Here is an 18065-nt window from a genome sequence, read left to right as displayed (position 1 = left end):
CTGGGGAGTTTGGAGTGAAAATTTGTTTTAGTTATTTTGTTATTTATTATTAAAAAAGGTGACATGGTTGCTAGATTTTGAATAACTCGCTTTTTTGGCAGTCTTGATTTGGCCTCTTTCCATTTGTTTATTACTGTTTGTTCGTGTTGCAAGCTGTGCACCATCTTACGTTAGTGTTAACACTTTTAGTATTGTAAACAGTATTGTTAGCATTGTAAACATAAGTAATAAGTAATCAAATGCATTGTTTGCAAGAATCTCAAAGCACAATGATGCCAAATGGCTTTAAAATACAACTGAAACAGTAACCCTGAAATTTAGGCAGTCCCGAGCTTGCAGCGCTCCCTAGTGTAGAAAACACCATCCATAGAGAATTTGCGGTCCTACTTGGAAAACCAAATTCGAGCTGCCACGCTACCCCTTCGCAATGTGAGGGAATTGCAGGACCAATTGGTGAGCGTTTGGTACCAGATACCTCAGACTACCTATCAGCACCTTGTGCAATCAATGCCACAGCGGATGCTAACAGTTTTGAGGGCTAAAGGTGGTCCTGCATGTTATTAGCAGGGTGGTCATAATGTTAAGCACAAAAACCAATCAACCTCAAAATCTTGATTTTTTTTTCCACTTTATCGATTAAGGCGTTCAGATGTGGTTAGACAGGTGTCTTATACGAAGTGATCTGAAAAATTAACTACGGTAACAGCCTTTAGCTAAATATAAAATATATGGTATAAAACAATGAGGCGAAAAGAATGAACGAAACCAACTCAGAATTTGGAAAGTTACTGCTCAAATACTATGTGTAAGGTGCTCTTTTAAAGATTGACACTCGTAGACTATGTTTATGTCTTAAATATATAAGGTTCTGAAAAAAGTCATTATTATTCAGTTATCAGGTTGTCTGTTCGATCCATTTTACCGAAATCTGGTTAAACGTTGCCATTTTTGACAATTGTCTAACATGAATACGCATACGTGATTTTGAGGAATGATTTTCTTTCCATTATTTATTTATATATTTTTAATGAACTATGGAGAAGTATAAATGTTCATCATTCAAATCTTTATTAAATACATGAGTAAATAGTCTTGTAGATAGATGATTCATAAACGATGAGAATGAAGTCAAGAATCAAGAGCCATGATTCGAACCATGAGGCGCCTGGAGGTGAACCAGCTGGAACAATTGATGAAACGATAAATGTCTGTAATGAAAGAAGAAAAACAATGCTATAAAATAAACTAAAAAATATCTCTTACATTATCCACGTCAATTATCAAATGGCTGTTTAACCTTTTTGAAGTTAAATATTTACCCTCAACCACCACAATAAACAAATCACATTTTATTCTTTGTAAACAGAGTAGATGTCTCAAGGTTTTGCGATTTCCCGACTCTTCACACTTTTCCCCTATCTGATACCATGGTTTCGACAAATCTTTCCCACGCAAATAAATACCAACTTCTTACTGAAACATACACGGAGAAGAAAGATTTGCCAAAACAATAATAAACAGAAAATGGTAAAATGTGAAGAGTTATAGTTTGTCGACGGTAAGAGCTTCATCCGCCACAAAGTCTGAGACAGTCTTCTGCTATGGAAACAAGAATAGCGCATTTCAGGGAGAGTAGCTTCTCTTCTCTCTAACGCAATAGACCGGAGAAAAGGATTTCCTTTCTCTAGCCGACCAAAGCCAAAACGTATCCTTAACAGTCACCCACACCCCTACTTTAAATAGTTATATCTCGTTACCATAGTCACCGCCACGGGTCCAGAAGAATGGCTGGGGGAGTTCTTACTTCAGACAAATTATATATTATCACGTAGACGCTTATTCGATTTTACAGAGAGTAGAGTCTAATATTAGAGAAGAATATTGTTCACTTAAATTGATAGGATTCGGATGCATGAAAGCTCAAAATAAAATTTTGCAAGCTGAGTTTAAGTGTACTACCTAATCTTCTTCTTTAAAACTAGGGGGGGATAGGCAGTATCTTACATAATGTGATCATCTATCGAAAGTTATTATTACCGACCAATTTAACAATTCTGTTAAAAGTTGAACCCCTAATTCTGTTCAAAGTTAACAATTCTATTAATTTTAAAAATTTCAGAAAGTCACTACTACTGGAAAAAAAAATTCGGACATATGTTGGAGGGTATGATATAGGAGCACAATATGATAACAAAATGATCATAAGTCCGTTTTTGGTACTATTTTTTTAACTTTAGTGATCGAACACTTAATTATCCATTTAATATACAACTTGTTCCATAATGTACCCCTAATATATATTTTTAGGATCCTTTCTGAAATAAAAAATTATGCATATTAGGGTATGAAATTCATAATAATTATTAGGGAAAGTGGGAATGAGAACATCAAATTCTATTTGATTTCCAGATGCTACGGAAATGAGTTGAAACGTGATAAAAAGAAACCCTTCCTAGTTCCATCTGGCAAACAAATGGTTTTGACAGAGTTTGATAGCCTTTTTTTACACATTTAAATATTAATATGTGATCATAATGTGCATATTTTTTAGACATATTTTAGACAATTATTCTTAAAATACACCTTAAGGGCGGTTATTACATATATCCCTATATATCAAGTCTCATTGTATATTACAAATTATAGAGTAACTTTTGAACAACCAACTAAGTCGTCATGATGTGGAGTGTTTTTCGTACTTTAACCTTCAGTCCCTTAGCTCTTGTGACTGGAGGCATGAACTCGAGATGTATGCGACTTCTCTCTATGTCAATATTTCAAGGAAGGCCATTTCATCTTCCTGCAGGATAACTGATCCATTCACGTATCGAGACTTACACTGTCAGAGTTTGACGAAATAAGTGTTCAAAAACTGGACAGTCTTTCTCAGAGCCCCGAACATCATTTGGGATAAAATAGAATGCAGATTATGTAATCAAGCAAATCTACCGTCCTATGAGACAGTACTCACTTCAGCTATGTTCGATGTCCGGTAGTCAATTCATTTGGCCGCCAAATAAAAACTACTAGAAAGTCTGACGTGTGCATCAATGCAAAAGGGACGGCCAGCTTCATATTCAGGACTTTTCGAGTCCGTTCCACGAATACGTTTCCAGATACTCTTGGCCAAGAATAAAGAACAACTTCGGCTCCATACTCCGTTGCAAGTTAAGAAAAGACCACAGCGGTATGGATGGTGTTTTCTACACTAGGGAAAGCTGCAAGCTCGGTACCGCCTAAATTTCCGGGTTACTGTTTCCGTTGTATTTTAAAGCCATTTAAAGTATTTTAAAGCCATTGTGTTTTGAGATTCTTGCAAACAATGTATTTGTTTACTTATTACTTGTGTTTATAATGATAACAATGCTTGTGTTTGCAATGCTAAAAGTGTTAACACTAACGTAAGATGGTGCACAGCGTGCAACAAGAGCGAACAGTAATAAACTTATGGAAAGAGGCCAAATCAAGACTGCCAAAAAAGCGAGTTATTCAAAATCTAGCAACCACGTCACCCTTTTTAACAATATATCTCTAAATAACTAAAACAAATTTTCACTTCAAACTCACCAGAATTACATAATAACATTAATATCTTATGAAATACGGCAGATTTGAGCTCAGTAATTATTTAATTTATTTCTTTTATAGAAAACAAAATTATCCGTTCGAAAATATCGCCTCGCAGAATAACATGTGGTAAGCAGTTGCAAACTTTCTAGCCGGAACTAGAGCAGGGATACAGTTCGAGATTGTTATTGTTTACATTTCTACTGAAAACACCATCCTTAGGATTTAAGTAATCATCCGTGACTGCATCTTGTTCCGTTTTATTTAGCTATCAAATTATATAAGTATGCTTTCAAAAGTATATAAAAGTTTTTAACAGTTAAACTCGTCGGACATAAATTTAATTCATGCTATTTTTCATAAGCAAAAAGAAGGCGACGTTTCAAGAGATGGCGATGTTGATATTCGTTCACGATTGAAGCTCTGGCATCCATTTAGCATGCACTTAGATGCAAACAGGCTCTCTCCATAGGGAGAACGGTATTTTCTTAACTTGCAACATAGAACAAAAGCAAAATTTAGTATTCTTTCTGAAATATTTTTAATTACCTTAAAAGGGTTTAATGGTTTTACTTTCTATATAAATGTGCAAGTTCCATAGAAACGAGCCACAGAAATTTAATTCATGCTTTTTTTAATAAGCAAAAAGAAGGTGTCTTAGATGCAAACAGGCTCTCTCCATAGGGATAACGGTATTTTCTTAACTTACAACATAGAAGCAAAGCAAAATTTAGTATTCCTTCTGAAATATTTTTAATTACCTTAAAAGGGGTTTCATGGTTTTACTTTCTATATAAATGTGCAAGTACCACAGAAATGTGAGTAAATTTCAGTGATTCGTTTCAAACATTTTGTCTTAAATTACAAGTTAGAGAGTTGAACCTGAAAAGTCTATAGTATGGAAATAACATGCAATGATAACTTCAATTACGAGCAATCCAGTTAAAAGTAATTTAATTGCAATTGCTAATACTTACATAGTCCTGGTTTTGGAGCGATATTGGTATCGTTTATGGGTGACATATGGGTCTGAACTCGCATCACTGGACTCACCTTCAAGGTATGGCAGTGCTCCTCCGTCTCGTCCATTGTGAGTTCGTCTGTTTCACTGCAAAAGTGACGCGTACATAAATTATTGAACTAAAAGAGGAAAATTTGTTTAAAGTTGCCTAAATTAAAACTCAAAAAAGTTAAGTTAAAAGTTACATGCTCGCTCCGTTGCTTTTAATGCAAGTTGATTCTAGTTAATGTATTTCGGAACAAAGGAGAAAAAAAAAACAATATTAATAACAACAATGTATAAAGAAAATCAATAATAATAGAAAATTATAAAGAAAAAAGAAAAAAAATAGCTTTTAAGAGAAAGGTTTAGGTTCGTTAATAGACAGATTTCGCACTGACACGTCATATTCTGCACAAGATGAGCTCTCAGTATAGCCACTTTTAAATAGTTCCGGAGCTCATCTCGTGATTGCGAGACATTTCGTAAACATGCGGAATGCTACATCAAAGTGCATACCTTTCCATCATTAAGTACTTATAAACTAAATAATTATTACATCATTTCCAGCATTAAGCTGTTTTAGATTAGGAAATTGGGTCGTAAGAGCTTCGTTTAATAGTCAGAAAGCAAGATCAAAAAAAATTATTTCCTCTAACAGAAATTAACATCTCAATTTAGCATGGTAAATTAAGGATGGATAGGATTTTTCATTTTTTCTAAGTTACCTTTCGAGTATTCGGTAAAATGATAATACAATAGCAGAGTTAATTGATAAATTGATCATGCTATAGGAGTTGTAAGGCAAAATTAATGGTCATCTCTGTGCGCAGGGCGACTTAATATGACAATTATCTGCTAATCATCAGCCAATTGACACTTTTCTCGTCGTTTTAAGCCTTAAATTTTTCCTAATAATAATTAAAAAAAAATCAAATAATAACAAAGACTAATATTAAGGAGAAATGATCGCTAAATTTTATTGGTAATTAATATTAAATAAGGGTTAAATAAATAATACACAGGTAAATACCATTATTCTAATGATAGTCAGTTATCTGGATATATTATTAAAAATCATGTGATTTTTCTGACCGATGAGAACACGAGAAACAGTAAAACAACAATTCTCATTTGAAAATAGATATAGAGATACATTGAACAAAATCTAAACTATTATAAGGAAATATTCATTCTAAAAAAAAATAAAGAAATAAATAACAATCATAAATAATATTTTCAAAGAGCATGAAAACCTTACAGTTTCCTCTATAATTCTGTAAATGGAATAGGCACATCAAGGTAATGTGATTTCCCCACACTCAGTCTGGTGTGGGGAAAAAGCAAGTTTTTCTGCTATCATGGTAACGGAGAGGTGAAAAGTATAGAGAGTGTGGAAATCACGTAACCTCGAGACGCTTATTCTATTTACAAAGACTATAGCTGTGTTACGTAACCTTTCTATAAAAAAATACGATCTATGCGTCGTTTATGATTCCTCCTCACAATCAATTTCATTAAATTCATTCATGAAAAAAAAATCAAATGAAATTAATTGTATACTAACTTAGAAAAAATAGTTATGTTTCTGTAATATATTGACATCTGTATGCTCCCTCTCTCTGTTCTAACTTCGACTCGGATGGTTGTATTTGGTTTGCTAACCATGACTGGATGGTTATACACACTTCGAGGTCTAAGGCATACGTCTATGACTCCAGGATCACTCGGATTCAGAAAAGGCAGATGACAGAGATAATATTTCTCTGGAACTTTTCTCCCTAGAGGCTGTCATTAAATAATATTCGTTCAAATGATTTTAACATAAAATATACATTTCTCATATTCCGAAAATAATGTGTAAGAGAATATAATATTTATAACTAGTTAAATAATTCTTCACGGAGAATAATTAGGTGGTAAACTACATAGATCTAATCTCAAAAATGGTTAAATGACAGCTGCAAACGTTAATGGGAGACTGAGCATATCTCAAATTTTAATGTTGAACAATCTAAAACAATGAGTGAACTTTATTTAAAATTACCACCATATCATACTTTCATATACGTTTTAAAACGTGTAGTTAATTCTATAAGCTTATAACGAAAAAAGCTTAAGCCTAACTCACGTGCATTCACACCATATGTGAATTATTTTCGATGTCGAAAACACCAATAGTGGCTCGCTTTGGATATTGTCAGTAAATAGCTTAAAATTGACTACGAAGTGGCGTGATTCTGTTTTTTTCTTTCACGCTGCTGTATACACCGAAGAGCCATTACATTATGACCACCCTGCTAATAACATGTAGGACCACCTTTAGCCCTCAAAACTGGTGGTATTGATTCCACAAGGTATTGATAGGTAGTCTGAGGTATCTGGTACCAAGCGCTCACCAACTGGTCCTGCAATTCCCTCACATTGCGAGGGGGTAGCGTGGCAGCACGAATTTGGTTTTCCAAGTAGGACCACAAATGCTCTATTGGATTAAGGTCAGGTGAATTTGGCCAAGACATGACTTGAAAGTCACTGGAATGTTCCTCGACGATTCGACCCTTATGACATTGTGCATTATCCTGTTGGTAAACACCATTCCCCGCAGGAAAAACTTTTGCCATGAATGGGTGAACCTGATCTGCACCTATGTTCAAGTAGCTTACAGACGTCAGGGATTGTTCTATGAGGAGTATGAGTCCTAATGTGCCCCATGAAGACATTGTTCCTGGGCGAGAAACCATGAAATCCTGGGCGAGCCCATTGTTATGGATAGAGGGTGATCACAATGTAATGGCTCTTCGGTGTATCTACTGAAACGATAATTTCGTGTTAAGCAATGTATGCATGTCTTTAATTGCGTAAAAAAAATAATTATGTTTTAATTTTTAAACGTGTGCCAGTTGCATTAAAGGATTTTATAATATTTCGCTTCTTTCCTGTTAAGCTTAATTTTAATTCATATTTATGCTTTGTAATGTGTCGTGAAAATAATTTTATTAACTCTTATGTATATCACATCTTGCAGTTATTCCAGTGTAACTGCATTCCTAAAAAGGATACTTTACATCAAAAGTAGTGAAATTCTTGGTGCTTCACAGTAGTATTGGTGTAATGTAGTTACGACCATTTTTAGTGTTATGATACACTAAACTGAATGTCCAAAACCGAATATTTAAAGTTTGTATCCCTTAAGTTATATTTAGGAGACGATCCGTCAACAAGCTTTGTTATTAAATTAAATAAATTCTGCATTTTCACTTAGAATCTCGCACGTTGGTTCTACGCAAGTTTTGTAGAGAATCAGGATTGTTTTACAGGAGCTGCGCTGTGCAGAACTAGCTTACGCGAACGAGTGGAAGACTAAATCTCCTTGTTCATAACGAATATTACTTATTAAAGGGGAAAATGTGTTATGCAAATCATCATTAAACCAAAAAATTATCTCAATGTTGCTGCGATGTTGTTAAAAAAATAACAAAGGAGACCGCATGTTCGTACTCAGAAGTATAGCCGAATGGACTAAAGGAATTCAGGCATATGGTGCTATTACATTGTAAGTTAGGCCCGGGATAGCCTGGTTGGAACTGCGCTGAACTCATGTTCGTGAGAACGGGAGTTCGAATCCAGCCGACCGAAGACATAGTAAAGAGTAAATGGTGCAGGCTAAATCTGTAGGGTCAATATGTCCTCCATGACCCAATAACAAATTGACAAACCTCTGGGGGTACTGAATTGGAGATTGATCGTTCTCTGGTTCAGGTCAAAATTATGATCTGTGGATGAATGAATGAGTCCTACCCTATAAACGGGTGTTACGTGTGGGTGTGGCCGAATTCAAATTCTTAGCCATAGAAAGCGCCACTGGAAAAAAAGAACAGTCGCACAACTTGCCTTAATGACCTACGACAAAACAAAAACAAGGTAAGTTCAATTCTTTTAATTGAATTGAGTGCGGGCAACAATGTAATTTTAAATAGGCTAGCATAATTCGACAGTTTGAATTTGCAGTCGTTTAATTTTATTTAACTTTCGCTGACACTCTAGGTATCTAGACAAACCAAGTTATTGCACCACGCACCTCAATAGAGATGTCCACGTTCAAGCCAGGTATGGTGTAAATAATTTCCCTAATTTTTGATATTCAGTTACATTAAAATTTATAATAACGAAACAATATCCATAAGAAAGAAAGTAAATTTTTACCATACAATTTAAAGTACACCGTACAGAATTTTCGTGCATCTGAACTCCAGAAATGGTGACAACTACTTTACACCAAAATAGTGTTCTACGACACCAAAACCCAAGGACAGTTCCTGGTGCTGCGAAACACCTCTTTTACATTACTTGGCGTAAAGGTAGCCACAGCCATTATTTGTTATTCAGGCCAACACTGAAATTTACTATTACAATAAGATATGATACACATAAGAATCAGTAAAGTTATTTTTACGAGACAATATAAGGTATGAACCAGTAATTTCGGTTCCATACACTCTATATTTTTAGTTAGTTATATTAGATAAATTTTATTTGTATGTTTACTGACAATACATATTTTCAGAGCCGCAATGGCTAAGAAGATAGAGTGCTCGCCTTCCAATCAGGCGAACCGGGTTCGAATCCCAGTCTATACGAATTCCGCATCCGGCTTGCACCGACCACAGTGTTAACGTGAAATATCCTCAGTGGTAAGACGGATCATGGGTTAGAGCCCCCTTGCAGTCAGGCTAACCGTGGGAGGTTCTCGTGGTATTCCTCTCCATGTAATGCGAATGCGGGTTAGCTCTATCAAAAAATCCTCTACGAAGGCAAATTTCTCCCACTACTCGGTCCAGGAGTTCCCTTGTCTTCTGGATTGGGTTCAATTATAAAAAATAAAGTACATATTTTCAGAGCAGCTATGACTCAGGGGATAGAGCATTCGCCTTCCAATGAGGTGAATCTGGTTCAAATCCCAGCGATGGCTGGTAGATACGAATTCCACATCCAGCTTGCAAAGACCACAGGGCTGAGATGAAATATCCTTAGTGGTAGACGAATCGTGAGTTAGAGTCCCCTTGCCGTCAGGCTAACCGAGGAAGGTTCTCGTGGTATTCCTCTACATGTAACGTAAATGTGGGTTAGCTCCATCAAAAAGAAGACAAATTTCCCCAATATTTGTTCCAGCAGTTCCCTTGTCTTGTGGATTGGGCTCAAAATTACACGGCTGCATAGTTGAATATTAGTAGTCGTAACCCAAAACCCAAGCAATTGGATCGGATGTTCAACGAAGATTACAAAAATAAAAATATGTATTTTCATGTGCATTTGAATCAATTTATGGCTTGATTAAAAAAAACATTTTGTTTTTTTAAAAAAGCACATTTTTAGTAATATATCTGCACTAATTCCTTCAAACAATTGTTATTTTGTCAATTTTATATAATTTTTGGCTTGATGACTACAGTTCTGTACTTCTAAATGGATTTAGTTTCCCTCAGCACCAAAAATGACAGCAAAACATCAAACTATTCACTGTGTACATACATTAGTTCTTAAAACAAAATAAAATAAGTCAGTAAATCAAACAAACGCGTAACAAAGGGAATAGTTAGGCAAATTCGAATTAGACTTAACAGAAAAGGGAGAAATTAAGTATTAAAAAATTATTTTATACAGTTTACAGCTTACCTTAAAATCCGTTCTTTGACCGCCTAGAAAATCAGGAAGAACATCTTCATCGATGTACTTTAAAAGTACTTCTGCAGTTGAATCTGAATAAAACATAAGTGACCAATTAAAGAGTTCAGACAACTGATAATCATTATAAAAGTAATAATCATTTTTTATACGTCTGAATATGAGAGAAAATTTATTTGATAATGGAAAAACTTCGTTATGTTCAAAAATTATTAAAGTTAAAAAAGTTTATATGTTTAGAGCACTCACTCATTTTCAAAACCAACCAAACATGAATGATAAAAACTAAGCGGATTTGAAAGAAGGAAAACGAGAAGTTATCGACGAAAATAAAATGGAAAATAAAATAAAGATGAAAACAAAATAATAAGAAAAACTGTGGTTACCAAAGGAAACAACTGTGATCGAAAGAGGTAAAGTTCACAAAATTAATTTTAATGTTGCGAGTGTTGAAATCTTCGTTAATATGAATAAAACAAGATTCCAAAACATCAAGATGAGCAGATGGGTCAGAAGTGAGAAAATTTTGACCCCAACAAAGTAAGATGCGTAATGTCTCTCCGCTTTCTCCCACCAAATTTTTCCATTATCAAATATATCTTCCGGCTTTAGGTCATTGGGACTATTCACTTTAGTATAATAAATTGTTTTTGATTCTGAAAACTCTGATAGAAATTCTTTAAAGAGACGAGAATATGTAATGAGATCTTAAAAAAGTAATAGAAAATAATGAACACATTTATCATTGAATCTATATATTTGTACCTCTCGATAGAACTTGCGTCTTTTGAATGAGACTCATCCTCATGACAGGTTTAAACAAGTTGAATACGGCGTCAAAATAAGGTGGTGCTAAAAGGAAATAAATATTATTATTTTTTTTTAAAAAAAGGCAAGTAGTACTATCTGTCATCATAGCATTTCTAAGCTGCTCAATTTATAATATCACAAATGGTGACAAAGGGTGTTTTAGAAACTAAGCCATACTCACACCCATTCAAAAGTTTTTATGCTAAATATATGTTACGGTGAATGATTGAAATCAAGAGAATGTCGACTTTCACCGGTGAATGTCGACAATCACACCGTCGCATTGGTGAATGCCTGAAATATTTGTTATATCCGATTTGATATTAATTCATTCGTAGAGATTCATATTTCTCTGAATACATACTAATAAGTAGTATTAAATAAAATCAACAAATCTGCGGTGTAGATTTGACGTGACCTTAAAGTTGACTTTAAGTAAACAAGATACTGAAATTTTACACGAATTTCAAGATAATTAACATGCCTTCCTAGACAGGTAAGAAATTTACAGAAAAAATGGTCTTAAGTATAGCAAAAACAAAATCAATTTACAAATCTATGGTTCAACTTTTATATAGTATGGTCTCTAAACTTTGAGGCCCGTACCTGTGTAATTGAGTACGGAAATAGTTAAGGGGGAGCTGTAGCTTTTTAAAAAACTTTGATGTGTCTAATAGTTAACCTGAAGTTAACGCCCTCATCTTTTTTTTCTTTTGGAGAGGGGGGGATAATTACAACTAGTTAGTTTGTATTCACCGAAATATCTACTTTTGTATTTCACTGTTCGCACAAATAGATTTTGACGCTCAAAATTTTAACAAAATAACCTTATTTCGAAGATTTTTGTGTAAGTTTTGACTATCGATGCAAAGGTCTAGTGTGAAAGAATTTATATCTTAGTAGTTACAGTGTGGAAGCAATAGAGCACAACACAAGGGTCATCATTTCACAAAAAGTATTAACACATGTAAATAAATGTGTTTTTATCAGGATTTCAGACCTATCAAAACGTAGAGGGAAAAAAATTCTAGCAAATAAAAAAACATGTGTCTAGTAGTTATATATAAAGAATGTCGAAAATTTCCGACAACATCAAACATGCCAAGTATGATAATGATTTGCTCAATTTTTTTTATTATCAAAACTGGCTCTTAAGCTTAGGACTGCAGAATATGTCATAAAATAAGAAGTAATAAATGAAAAGTAATTTTACAATATGTAAAAATGAGCCACTGTGGCTCAGGGATAGAGCGTTCACCTTCAATGAGGTGAACCGGGTACGAATCTCAGAGATGTCTGGTTGATTCGAATTCTGCACCCGGCTCTGACGTAAAATATTCCTCTCCATATAACGCAAATGCGGATTAGTCCAATCAAAAACAACTTTTTCCTAATACTTAATCAAGGAGTTCCCTCATCTTCTGGATTAGTGTCAAAATGAAAAGGCTACGTAATTGAACATCGGTAGTCTTTAACTCAAAAACTGCGTCTGCTCTGTTCTTCGGCTCTTATAAAATCATGCCTTTGGTCTCGAAATTGTGGAGCCTTAACCTCCTTGATCCCTTTGGCTGACAGCTGGCTTTTGCAGGAATACTTACCTTTTTTTAATATAGATAAAGAAATATTTAATTAAATTGTATCTACATAGAACTACTTCATTTTTCAATTTTCTGTTGTAATTTAACACAATATACGTGTGTTTATATTTACCATTAATGAAAAACACTGATCCCCATATTTCTGGATAAAACTCTTGGGCTATATGAACTAAATCAACTCCTGTTTCATAGACTTAAAATAGAGTAAAAATAATATGGATTAGTGTCATTAAAAGTGTAAATTATACAATTCAATGAAAATAAGTTTTAAAAATCTTAATATTAAAGAATTTCAAATAAAAAAAAGTTTAATTTCATAAATTAAATAGGGGGGTTAAGCCCCCTGTCCACTGACGCTCACCAACCCCGATGATAGCTTCGCAATAATTGTTCCTTCTCGGCACAAAGCAGTTGAAATTATTCAACTAAACATATATGTACTAAAAAGAACATTTTGTGCCACCACATCCCACGTCAAAATATTTCACTTATGATAGGAGAGAGTGGGGTCAATTGTAACAGGGTACGCTTGTAATAGAGCAAAAATTTCGAGTGTCGGGTTCTAGGTGGCGTTCAAGGTGTATTCAATAAATCTACGTGTACACCCCTGCTGGCAACCATTTTTATGAACTTTTGAAAGAGTTACATCACAAAAGATATTTTCACGCCACGCAAGTACTTTTTTTGGTATTAGAATATTATATTGTAACAAAGTAATTTTGTTTAAACAAATAAAAATTATTAACCGAATATGTAAGTGGACACCTTAATTAACATTTCAAAAAAAAAAAGATTAGTTTTGCTAATTAACTAGCATTGTTTTTAACAAATGAAGCTGAAATGGCGTCTTGGGGACAATTGTAACAATAAGTAAAGGGACGATTGTAACAGCTGAAAATAAATAATCTTATGTTTACAAACCATTACTTAACTCTTTAAGAACCACCAATAGTTTCCTATATCATTTATATTATGTTGCATGTGCATTATTTTATTTGTCACCTTTCACAGCATAAATTAAAATTTTTAACCCCTTAAAGTTAAAAGTTTAACCCTTTAGGTCTCTGCTCATTATTATTTTTACTCCTAAAATATCACTACTATTTTGATCAATAAAAAAATATATCACAACTATGATAATATGTATAATTAACTATGTTTTAGTTGAATTTATGAGCTGTTACAATTGACCCCGTAAATGGGGACAATTGTAACAAGTACACGACTGTGAAAAATTGTTATTAACTAATATAATAACATTTAAAATAAGGTATTTATTTTTTTTTTTAGTAGAGGATACTACTATACTCGTCTGTCAATTAATACTAATAATATATTGGATTTTTTGTTAGTTAAAAATAGTTAAGTAAAAAATGTTACAATTGACCTCACTCTCCCCTACTATTAAGATCTAGAAGTAGAATTAATCATTTTTCGAAATCTAACTGTATATATAACATTTATAATGAAATGTTATAAATGTTTATAATGAAATGAAATGTTATTTTACATTTATAATGATTTTACATTTATAATGAACATTTATAATGAAATGTTATTGTAACAAATTTGGCGCGTTCACTACTGTAATTTAATATTTTTGCTTACCAAGCGGACGGATATGTTTTAAATACGACGTTTGCACTCTTCACTTAGTGCATGAAGCTAAATCAGTTAAGTTCTAAATCATTAAACGAATCTCTGTAACCGTAATTCATATTAGTAAATTAATGTAATTTGTACCAAAAATAATAATTGTAAAATGGTTAATAAGATCGGATTAAACATCCTTATCTTAAAATGTAACGGAGAACTACGTTATTCTAATAATAATAATAATAATAGCAATCTCTTAAACTCTTAATTTAGAAAGTAAACAAAATTAAAAACGTAATAATCACAGTTCAGTAAATAACTTTAAATTAGGTGCAAAAATATTTGGGTGGATCCTAGAATAGCCCAACCTTTGGCGATTTTCTGAAATCTCGCCAAACTAGGTTTCACTGTTGTTGGGTATATGTTTTGTNTGAAAATTTAACAAAAAATTTGCCTATAAATTGTATGAATAAAAATTATTGTCTAACTTAATTTGTATATTTTACTGCAGAAATACATTAAAAAAAACCTAACAAATAAATATTAAAAATTTTAGAAACCTATCATTAAAATTAAATTTTTTGTAGCAGTTATTGCAAAAGTCACTTCACGCCGCATTTTCGTTCAGCGAGATGTTCAATGTCCCCTTAAATTCTTTTTTAATAATAAAAAAAGCAATGTTGATCCAAGTAATAATCGCCAATTTGGTGAGATTTCAAAACGTTGCCAAGGGGTGGGCTATTTTAGGATTTTACCAAATATTTATAGGAAAGCAATGCTTTTATGACTTATATTAATTTTATGATGATGACAACCAAACCAATATGAAAATTAATGTATTAAAACTGGATCCAACATGTGATTTTCTGGTCAATAAAAATGCACCGTCAACAGTGGATCACCATCATTAGATTTTTATTTATGATTAGAAATGATTAAATTTGTTTTGAAATATTTGTTGCTGAACAACGTCATTGACTGGGTAAAATAGGGGAATACAAAAGTTGTTGACCATATGTGATGGGTTAGTAAGGTAAATAACAATAGTAATAAGCATGTTAATAACCTTAAAATCTTTATAAAATAAATTTAAAAAATGCAAAAAAAAAAGTTATGAAAATCATCTCAAAATTAAAAATTCGCAATCCTCTAGCGGAGCCTGAAAATATCAGGTTTTTATTTATTAAGTTTTCATTTAGTTCTATCATAATCATTGGCAGAGTCGGAAGCCATTTTCTTAGTAGCAAATAAGAAGCTAAGTTTCCCTAAGGAAAAGGCAGAAGAACTCGAAAAAACTAACCAGAACATTGGTAAATCTTGAAGAACAATTTCTCAATAATTTTTACCTTTCTATTCGAAACAAACTTGCAATCGATAACTTCCGATTTCGTAATCGCATACTGTTACAGATGTATGTATTACGGTAAAATACATTTTTTTTTGTCTTCAATTCATTTAGTATTCAAAGTATTTTTTTAATTTTGAATGATAAATTTCAACTAGAATTCAGCTGTTCTGTTTTTAAGTTAGTAGTTTGTTAAAAAGTGATTGAAATTTCGACAAAAAGAAAACTAAATCGAATTAATAGAAACGAGAGTAAAACATATTATTAAAATTTAGAAATGAGATCTCACCACATCTGTGTAAAATGTCTGGTATGTGCAAACCTTCTAAATCGAGTACGTACGTAATCTCCAAAACACTTTCTCCAGTCTGAAAAAAAAAGAATGGTTCGAATGTCACATTTTTATTATCTGTATCATACTAAATCTAATCAATCTACCAATTATTTTAACAAATTAATTCATAGTTAAAAATTTGCATTAATGAGTAATAATCCAACAAAAATAAATGGATATCTGATTAAATTAAAATAAATGTTACGTAGACAATTCTACATAACATGAGTTTAATTCATTAACATTGACTGTTAAATAGGTGAGTTTAATTCCTTACATTGACTGTTGAATAGATTGTTTAGATGAATAGTTCAGAGATAAACATCGTAAAATCAAAAATTTGGTTAAGCTGTTCAAAGTCTGTTATACCATATACAAATCATTATAACAGTTTAAATAGGCAACGATTTTTATTTCTTTTAGTTTTCTATATTTATGAAAATCTTAATATAAATTTTAAACTAGCAACATGACTGCCAACATCTAATCGCTCTCTCTCTATTCTCTTATACTTTCGACATCAGCTCAAGAGCGAAAAATTTATTTTTTCTTGGGGGAAATAAACTTTTCTACAACAATGGATAAATAGTTAGTATTTAAGTTAGTATGAAGAAAAAATTCTGAAATGAGCATTTAAAATTGCAATAACTTTTCTACAAATCAAATATTTTTTTTTTAAAGAAAAATGTTTTTTAAAAATTTTTAAGCAAAGAAGGAACTTCGCATCAAATTTTTTCCGTAGATAGCAATCTACAGAGCAAACCGTGTCGTATTTTTTACTACAAGTAATAATAATTTTCGAACTATTAATGGAATGCTATTCTATCATACTTCCTGTACATTTTTCCACAGCCTTTCGTGATTTCAAGTTTCTGAGTTTCATAGTTTTTCAGCAGAAAAACGATTTTTTAAATATGGAGAAAGAAAATCGAGTTAAATTCTCTCCCGTAAAACATTTTTCGAAAGTAAACAATAATATAACCTAACAAAAGTAAACTTTTGATTTATTGCAAATTCAGAGATAGCAATAATAAAACATTTACAAGAGCACTTAAAAAAAGTATTTTAAAATTAAACATAACATATTTGGCTTGATAATACATATTTAAAAGTTTTAACAAATTATGTAAATCAAATTCACATAATAACGTAATAAATAGTTTTTTACACTTCCTTAATATCTAAATAGTAAATATGTTACCGTTAATGACCAAAATAACGAGAATGTCGACATTAGCAGGAGAATGTCAATAATCACATCAGTCGCATTTGGTGAATGTCCGAAATATTTGTTACATCCGATTTGATATTAATTTATTCATTGATATTATTTCGATATATCAATATCTGCTAAGTGTGGCTGGGTGGCACAGTTTGTCGTCGGCCTTCTGAGCCCAAGTCTGCGGGTTCGATCCCCGGCCCAGACACCNAGAGCACTTAAAAAAAGTATTTTAAAATTAAACATAACATATTTGGCTTGATAATACATATTTAAAAGTTTTAACAAATTATGCAAATCAAAGTCACATAATAACGTAATAAATAGTTTTTTACATTTCCTTAATATCTAAATGGTAAATATGTTACCGTGGATGACCAAAATAACGAGAATGTCGACATTAGCAGGAGAATGTCAATAATCACATGGTCACATTTGGTGAATGTCCGAAATATTGTTACATCCGATTTGATATTATGTGAATGACCAAAATAACGAGAATGTTGACATTAGCAGGAGAATGTCAATAATCACATGGTCACATTTGGTGAATGTCCGAAATATTTGTTACATCCAATTTGATATTAATTTATTCATTGATATTATTTCGATATTTCAATATCTGCTGAGGATATATTAAGAGAAACAACAATGTTCGGCGTGAAGGTTAAATGCCTATTGGGCAGTGGCACTTGACCTTAAAAACATTGATGTAGGGCATACCGAGCAAATGCATAGTGTCAACATTCACAGACGGAAGTCAACAACCACCAATTTCAGTCATTCACAGTAACAAATACCCGCTGTAATATCTTTGGAAACTTTCAATACAAACTGTTTGTCTATTTAAAGTGGGAAGTGTAGTAGGTAGTTCTAGAATGCCCCCTTTTTTTTCTTAATACAAGTCTTTGATC

At 32.6% G+C, this 18065-nt stretch overlaps 1 protein-coding gene across 2 annotated transcripts in view; it reads right to left on the bottom strand.

Moving 5' to 3' along the window:
- Positions 1-1045: 1045 nt before the first annotated feature.
- LOC107437193 (SEC14-like protein 2) overlaps positions 1046-18065 on the bottom strand; it is a 37801-nt gene continuing 20781 nt past the window's right edge. For both annotated transcript variants that reach the window (XM_016049110.4, XM_016049109.4), the window contains exons 8-14: positions 15888-15966; positions 12770-12850; positions 11015-11101; positions 10241-10323; positions 6135-6355; positions 4545-4675; positions 1046-1208 (exon numbers count right to left, since the gene is read on the bottom strand). In XM_016049110.4, the coding sequence (XP_015904596.1) occupies positions 1129-1208; positions 4545-4675; positions 6135-6355; positions 10241-10323; positions 11015-11101; positions 12770-12850; positions 15888-15966 (762 nt within the window). In that variant the 3' untranslated portion in view covers positions 1046-1128. The remainder of the gene's footprint in view (positions 1209-4544; positions 4676-6134; positions 6356-10240; positions 10324-11014; positions 11102-12769; positions 12851-15887; positions 15967-18065) is intronic.

The sequence above is a fragment of the Parasteatoda tepidariorum genome, chromosome 4 (assembly GCF_043381705.1).
Source record: "Parasteatoda tepidariorum isolate YZ-2023 chromosome 4, CAS_Ptep_4.0, whole genome shotgun sequence".
Classification (NCBI taxonomy): Eukaryota; Metazoa; Arthropoda; class Arachnida; order Araneae; family Theridiidae; genus Parasteatoda; species Parasteatoda tepidariorum.
Note: the sequence above shows the minus strand (reverse complement) of the source record. Positions and strands in the feature narration are given on the sequence as shown.